This window comes from Sphaeroforma arctica (genome assembly GCF_001186125.1).
Source record: "Sphaeroforma arctica JP610 unplaced genomic scaffold supercont1.720, whole genome shotgun sequence".
Taxonomy (NCBI): Eukaryota; class Ichthyosporea; order Ichthyophonida; genus Sphaeroforma; species Sphaeroforma arctica.
Window position 1 is genome coordinate 15386 of NW_014039838.1, and position 8307 is coordinate 23692.

Sequence of the window (8307 nt, forward strand, 5' to 3'; positions counted from 1 at the left end):
ATAATTGCTAATCAGTGAGTAGTCACTACTAATTCACTGAATACAGTTATAGGAAATTGCTTTTTCTGTTTTGTATTCAAAAAAAGTATAATTATGCTCCACGCCAATTGTCCAATTCCCAGGGAACAATGACTCTCGCAAACAGAATAAAATTCAATAAAATAGAATATGCGTGAAAATGGTTCCGCTACATACGAAATATATAATATGTAAAATTTATTATGTATTTATTTTTAAGCTATATAAATGGCGCTCGCATTTCAAGTTCTTCTCCACAATTTACAATACACCAGTAAAATTACTACCGAGATTGACACGATTGCAAGTATTAAGCATACTATAGTATCGTTGTTATGTTAAACATGATCACCAGATCCGCGAGTACGTTATTATTCCGTGGAGGAAAGAGAATAACCGTCTTAGAGACGATAGGTGAACGGAAAGAGGAAGGGCAGTGCAATACACCCGACAAGCAGTCACCAAGTATGATAAATAGCGAACAGCAAACCAGGAAAACGGTATCCTTTCCACGCGTTATTGAGGTTGATCAACATCCAGGGCATCCAGATCTCTTATTGGATGTTGTGACGAACGACATGCTACTGGAATTGGACCAGAAGTCAACACGACTAAGGAAAGAATTCAAGGTACCAAATGAAAATCTTGTGAGAAATATACTACAAAGACCAATTTACAGGTGAATTGGTTCTACGATAATTCAACACCATTTAGATCGGATATACAAGTCCTTTGCCGTCAGAGATTCGACGATGGCTTCTACGCAGAATGTAATTGGTCCAATTTTCTTTTCGTGGTTTTCACTACAAGGATGTCTGCACGTGGACTTAGTCCTGGAGAATTCGTTTTTCATGCCCCGCTGTACAACTATATCATATCGATGCGCCAGACCGAAGTATAAGATCTAATCGAGTATACCAAAATAGTTGCGCTTAACAATAGGTATACGCGGAACATGTTCTCAACGACGAGCGCAACAAACGGCTGACGAAACAAGAGATTTTTGACAATCAGTAGAGCTTATATGATCACATCTAGTTTCATCACATCTCTTTCTCACTTAACTAGTATAATTAAATTAATCGATTTTCAATAGTAATCTATTGGAGGTTCAAAATCTATGTATAAACTGGAGCCTGAAGACCAGCTTTTTGTTCTTGATTGACTGAAGTTGCTCTTCTGGCGCCGCGATACTGTCAAAGCCTGAGGTGTGTCATAGACTGGAAGAAAAATACCGCCTTGAATCAGTACGCTCGATATTTCAATAAAAATTACGTCGATATTTCGGGGGTTCAAATTTTTAAGGTGTAGTTTAGACTTAGTAAGCGGGGTAGAAGCACTGGCCACTTGCAACACTACAAAATATTCGCTCCATATACACGTTAACATCAGGAAAAAATATGTGGGAAATGCAATTTTACATATAATAGGCCATCTACTAGCCCTGAAGATGTATGGCCTCACGTCTCAAGTGTGTTTATTTTTTAGAACCATGGGCAGTGTACACATTGTGTAAATGTAAATAGCCATGAAGTATGAATGATTTTGTGTTCAATTTGGATACTTTGGAAGGTTATGGACTTTCACACCGATTTTGCAGTATTAACTTTTGTTTTGTAAAAACAATAGAATAAAAAAACAACCCATGAGCTCACTGCTTTTTATTCTTTTTTGTTTTGCTTTTTGAAAAATAGGAAACAAAACCAAATTTATAAAAATATTAATTCTCAAGCACCGAAAATACGTAAAAAATTGATAAAAATACAGAATCTGGCAGAATCTGGGTCAATACTTTGGTTAAAAATAGAAGAATAGGTCAGTTTTCAGGTTTCTTTTGTTATTCGACTTTATTTTTGATTTTTATTTAAAACAAATCAAAAACGTTATTGGTTATGTACATACTGCAAAAATAATAATAAAAAATAAAAATTACAAAAAACACTATTTATATATATATAAATCTAACTCACTGAGACTTGATGAGACAACATTATTTTTGGGATTTCAGTTGGGATTTGACGATTCTAGTCATGATTTAACGATTCTTTGCCTCGTGGGCGGATGCTTGGAGTCTTGGAGTCTTGGACAGGCATAGCCTGTATTTTTATATTTGATTGTTTTTATAAAAATAATGTTGTCTCTTCGAGTCTCAGGGAGTCAGTACTCAGTACTAAGTGGTCAGCAGCTCAGTAGTAAGTAAATACTCAGTAGTCAGAACCACTAAATACTCGGCCATGGGACCATGGCTACGGCGGCATGGCCTACAAGGTAACGGCATACGCCACCACACAGTGGCCACGCCCCACGGGCGCACTTCCCCACTTCCCACAGCAAACAAGAAGGAGGTTTTTCATAAAAAAAAAGACAAAACCGTGGTTTAGCAATTTAAACCTTGCATTTTACTTAGATTGTTCTATTAACCATTCTTTGCTTTTATTGAAAATTTAGTTTGTTTGTACATATGAGATATTGATGTGAAACTTGTGATTAAAAAACAAAAATTGTGAGCATAAAAAACAATGCTCCTAGGGCCCAGAGCTAACCTGAAATCGTTTTCCGTTAAAACTTTTACAAATCGAAATAAATATACGTTTACGTTAAGCTTTTATTCAATATACGGTCCTTTGTATGCTCATAGGTGCACCTTGCGGAGTTGCGGGTCTAACCATTTAAATGTGTACAGATTTTACCATACGAACCAGTCCTATAAAAAGATTTTATGTGGGCTCTTCTGATTTACTTACAACTGTTATAACGTTTTAAATCTGAATAAGTATGCGTTTCCGTTCAATTTCTATCCCGTCACCCCCTTTGGCCATTTCTCAGTGGCCCTGTATGCTGCTCCTCTACAAAAACAAACAAAAACTCGACGTATGATTGCATGCTGATTTCTGTACTGTACGTCGATTGGTTTTGGTTTTTTAATTTAAATAATTAGAAGAAAAACATTTCCTTTTTCGGTGGTGATTTCAAGATTTCTCTTTATACATACTAGTAAATAGAGTCTTCGCCAAGAAGTCACTGGCGAATGATAATTTACGTTCGCCTTACTTTTTCAAATATGTAACTGACTCTCAACTCTAGAGTAAATACAGTATGTATATGGATAGTATGGTATTTAGTATATACAGCCCTGAACTTCCTGAAGTCTGAAGCCTGAAGACTGATCTGGTATGCGACAACGACATGTCGCAATGAAATTGGGGTCGTTTACCAAAACGACATGTCGCATCGATACTGGTCGTTTATGTAAGCGACATGTCGCATTCATAAACGACATGTGTCGCAGATGAAGCGGCATGTCGGTTGACAGCTATGGTGTGACGGTTAGTACTTTTTAAGTGTTTGGAGACAGTAGAGATGTCAATTTTGTGGTGTGATGGTTGGTACTTTTGTTTTTTGGTTACTATGCCCCATCCAGGTTTGTCATTGAAGTGACTGGCAGAAGGGCACGACTGTTTTGTCATTGTATCTGATGTTAAAGGTGAAGTAACACATGACGTAGTGATACTATGATATACCGTGCTATACACTTAATAACTATAGAATAATCACACTGCATAGCTACACACATATACAGTTTAATAATATACTAAAAATACCAAGTTAGTAGTTACTAGTTTCTAAATCCATATTGTCAGGATGTCAGCAAGGCCAAGTAGCAACTGAAACTCGTTACTAGCCAGCCCCACAAATAAAGGCAGTCGAAAACGCAAATGTGATATGATTAGCTGTCTTTAATATACGGGTATATCATTGAATCGATGTTAAATGTTAAGATTAGGAACATATGATTGGTCACTAAAAAAAACAACGAAAATAGGGTCTATCGAAATGATCAAATATGACCATTGCGACCAATGCGACAACGACACGTCGCATCAATATCAGTGTTGTTCTTTAAAACGACACGTCGCATTCATTGCGACACGTGTCGTTTACCAGATCAGCTGAAGAGGCCCTGAGCCTGGGCCCTGGGGTCTCTTTGTAAATATAGAGTTGAAGGCTGAGGCTTAAGAAGTTGAGAGTGTATTTGTTTTTTTATTATAAATATTAAAAATCGGTTTGTCACAGACGAAACACTATATTTCATATTTGGAGTTGTATTTTCTGGATAACTCGTGGATAAAAGACCCGTCCCGAGTTCCCGACTCCTGACTCTCGACTCCCATAATAAAAGAAACGTCTTTTTCTACATAAAAAAAAGAACAATTTTCGAATAACGAAAAGAAGAAGAAAAATAATTGAAGTACGTAATCTTAGAGCGACTCAAAACACAATGTAACTGTGAACTTAGTTTTATTTCCTCGATTGTTGAATAAACGTCTACCTTAGCAGAATGAACTTCGTGAATGAACTAAACCACGTATTTATACTATCTCCGAAGGATTTCCTCGAGAATCCTGCCGCCAATCAAATCGTGTATCTACTCAATTTCGAGCCTACAAGTCCATTCAACATATATCGTCATCTGCAAACCCTAAAAGACTTGGCAACATAATTCTGCCACGGTCTGCGTATTCTTATCCTTTAATGGATAGAGCAAGTTAAACCGTGACGCCACATCAAAAAAGTGGCATACGTAACGGTCGCCTGTGTGCTCGGACGTGGGCAGGTCAACCAGATCAATGATGACCCTGCGCCATGGAACATCTTCAGTCACACTCTTAAACGGTGCGATACCACAGTGCTTGGTCTGATTGAGATCAGGGTCTGCGTATGACTGATATACTCTGTCAATTAAAGTTACCAGCTTAGGGTGCGCGATCCCATGTCGTTTAGCATCTTTAAGGAATCCACTTGCGTGGTCTCTAAGTCTGTAGTGTTTTCAAACTCCTGTCCTGTTTTTGCATGAGCGTCATAATCGCGCTCATGTGCGTTAAATACACCTGACTTATTAAATAGTCGCATTATATGTGTATACGCTTCAGGATTGTCTTTCATTGATCCCTTTAAAAATAAGGGTTGAAAGACCTCGGGCTTGGACTTTATGTTATTAAACAGAGTCCTAGCTAGAGACTAACGCTTCCCAACAATGTCATTAGTAGATTGTATTTCTTGTGCACAGACGTTAAATGCTGTGTTGCCTTTGAACTGCGTAACGTTCAATTGGGTAGAGAGTAAAATATCTGATTCTTTGACCTTGTTAATGAAGGTCTCAGAAGGGGTCTATTTGGTTGTTCCAATGGGACATATACGACATATAATAGTATGTCTCCAGGGCATCTTCTGGACGGCTCGGGTACCCTGATATAGAAAAGCATCTACTTTCCTATCTAAATATATTGGCTCGCATTGAATCATGCTGATCAATTTATTGAGCCATGGATCTTTACTCCGTAATGGGCAACACAACATGATGGTAGCTTTATGTATATGAACATAATTTAATAGCTAGGCAAATAAACTGTTTGGAGAGGTCTATTTGAAAGGCGTTGCCCAAAGGATGATTTAAAGTCCTGTAATTTGATAGTTGTTCAGCAAACATATCAAACATGCTTGCGTAAGCGCTGTGTATGTTTTCCAGATCTATCTAGTTGATCTACATGTTCGACAGTCAAGTCTTTCATAATAGTAGCTAACTGATTCTTAAGATCAGCGTATTTAGTAATTAACTTACTTATGTGCTTCGGCTTAGAAGTCTCGGATGTAGATTCGGTTTTGCTACTTGAGCTTGCCTCCTCTTCTAGTTCCATAATAGGTTCCTTCTGAGTCCTTGTCCCCTATAATTAGGGACGCCCTCATAATTGGGGACTTTCCTTTCTGAATTTCGTCAGAAGAGACGTATCCCTTGTCTAACTTCTTGGATTCGTTAATGTAAGCTTTGAAGTTGAGGCAATAGTTGGCCCTCGGGCTCTGTCAGAAGGAGTAGTCTCCTTAAGCGGAGCTGCTACTTCCTTATATGAAGCATTGTCCTTTTGACTATAATTGTCAGAGGCATTTAATTTGGCGACAGTGTGCTTAAATGCATCAGCAGCCGCGTCGGTTGCTTTTGCAGCAGTAATAGCTGCGGCAGCGCTAGCGACTTCTCTCTCCTTCTTCTTCTTTTCAGCTCTACGCTTCTTAGAAGGAGTGTTGTCTTTCTTGGTCATAATCTTAACTTATGACTACTAGCTTGTCTCTTAACGACTAGCTTAGACAAGAGAAAAAAATGTTGTGGTAGTTAACATACCTTTATGTTTAAGTAGTCTAAGTAATTAATACTTTTGCTAACTTTAAAATGTGTAAGATTTGGTCTAATAAAGGCGATACTAATGCCTTGGAAAAAATAAACAGGTAGATAAATTCTAAATATCGTGTAAATATCGATATAAATATACGAAATGAGACATTTAATAAAGTTAGGTTTGCCTCGTGAAAACAGCAATACTCTGAGGGATTGTGAGGCTGAGACATTGCCTATATATAATCCTCTCAGTACTGTTTCCGCCGAAGGGATTTTATTTAGTATTTCGTTGTCGCTCTATTCTGGGGCAAATCCGAGAGACTCATAAAATCCTATCTTTAGAAAAAAGAAATAAAAGAAGTAAAAATACTCTGGACGTCCTTAGTTATTGTCTTAACCAACATCTTGCCACTATCAAGAAATCTATGTCGCCGTGCTTGTTGTGGTTTAGGTGTTAAGTGTGACATGCATGCCTCGGGTAGAAGTCTAGTGAGGGGACGCGTTCAGGCGTCTAGACTTGTACATAGTGTTTGATGTTGCTAGTACTACGGATACCAGCTCAAGTTACGGTTTTCGGCTACACATTTGGTCAGATTCGCAACTTTGGATCGTTGTTTTGTAAATTTATGTTTTGTGTTTTGAGTCACAGTCCCAAGCAATTTGTAGGCAAATTTGGCTTGGGAGGGGCGTGTTGTGTGCGTGACAAAATAGGGGTTCAGAGAGCAGAATTTACTCTGGAGTAAAGAGAACCCATAAAACTTGAATTGTGAACCATATCATTTACTACGATAGTTACCGACATAGAAATATGGTAAACAAATGTAGCAAATTAAAGATGGGAGTTAACACTACCTTATCGCCAGGATTATGCAGGTAGTGTTCTAATAGGTGCAGGTTTATGTAAAGAGAACTTAGACAAACGATAGGCTCATTGTTTTACTGAATAGTTTACACAGGCATGAAGGATGCTGGGAACGCATATTCAGGTGTAAGTGATTCATAAACCTGAAGTTGTGACCTAATTAGGAACTTCTATAGTAAGCATCAATAGCTGCTGAGATGGGGAGGTTCTCTGGAAGCTGGGCACGGAAGAGACTGTCTGTAGGAACATAGAATCAGGTTCTTGTAGAAAAACTGTATAAGTATAGAAGGATTGGATTAAGTACGTGGCAGTGTAACAGGGTTTTACAGCTTGTCCCCTAAACAATATATAAAAGGTTTTTTGCAGTGAGTAATCTTGATTACGTCACAGCTTTTCTCCTGACTTCGGCTCAAATTACTTGTGTGCACAGAACACATCTGTGTTTGTTTGTTTTTTATACACACAAGAAGAGAAGAAGAACACCAAAAAGAACAACATAGCCTCCTAAAAAACTAAAAGTACAAATAAACGGGAATATAAACATGACGGGCTCTGTAACTTTCCCCAGACCCCAGTCCCCACGGCTTCCCATTCCCATGATTTATCATCAGATTCATATGAACCAATCAGGGTTCTGTATTGACACACAAAGGATATTTTGGCGGTAAAAATTGAGCTCGGAATTTTGGCTGGCATGTTTGTATTTATCAATGTACATACTGTTTATACGGACGTTTCGTACATCTATTTTAATCATACCTATTCATACACATTCTCGGGTTAGTTCGATCTCAGTTTTTATATCTATCATACACTACTACAATTATATCACTACACTCACATCTGCTCTATAGTATCATTCGATTGCAACACTCTTAGTAGTAGCGTGCGCGAATAGACGCCAGAGACCAAACTAGATACTGACTGCGATGAACGGCATGGACGGTAAGTCTAAATCAAATGTCAGGTGCCTAATTTTGTCCTCTGAATATTTTGGTCGAGTATGATACGATTGCGATAACCTAAAGGTTTTAAGCTTTCGTGAAGGGTATAGGACATGAGATGGGGTTCTGTGATATAAAGATATTGTTAATGTGTCCTCCAGCGCAACAGCAAATGTATACATACATACATACATACATACATACATACATACATACATACATACATACATACATGCATGCATACATACATATATACATACATACATACATACATACATACATACATACATACATACATACATAATACATACATATAC

The 8307-nt window shown here is 37.8% G+C and overlaps 1 protein-coding gene across 1 annotated transcript; it reads left to right on the top strand.

The window, feature by feature from the left end:
• The first annotated feature begins 250 nt into the window (after window positions 1–250).
• SARC_08220 (hypothetical protein) lies at window positions 251–1297 on the top strand. Its single transcript, XM_014297811.1, has one exon. It carries the CDS (start codon window positions 354–356, stop codon window positions 699–701), a length of 348 nt encoding a protein of 115 aa, XP_014153286.1. The 5' UTR covers window positions 251–353; the 3' UTR covers window positions 702–1297.
• The last annotated feature ends 7010 nt before the right edge of the window (window positions 1298–8307 follow it).

Excerpts from the sequence above, each read along its gene's own strand:
- SARC_08220 (XM_014297811.1), top strand. The coding sequence starts at position 354 with ATGTTAAACATGATCACCAGATCCGCGAGTACGTTATTATTCCGTGGA.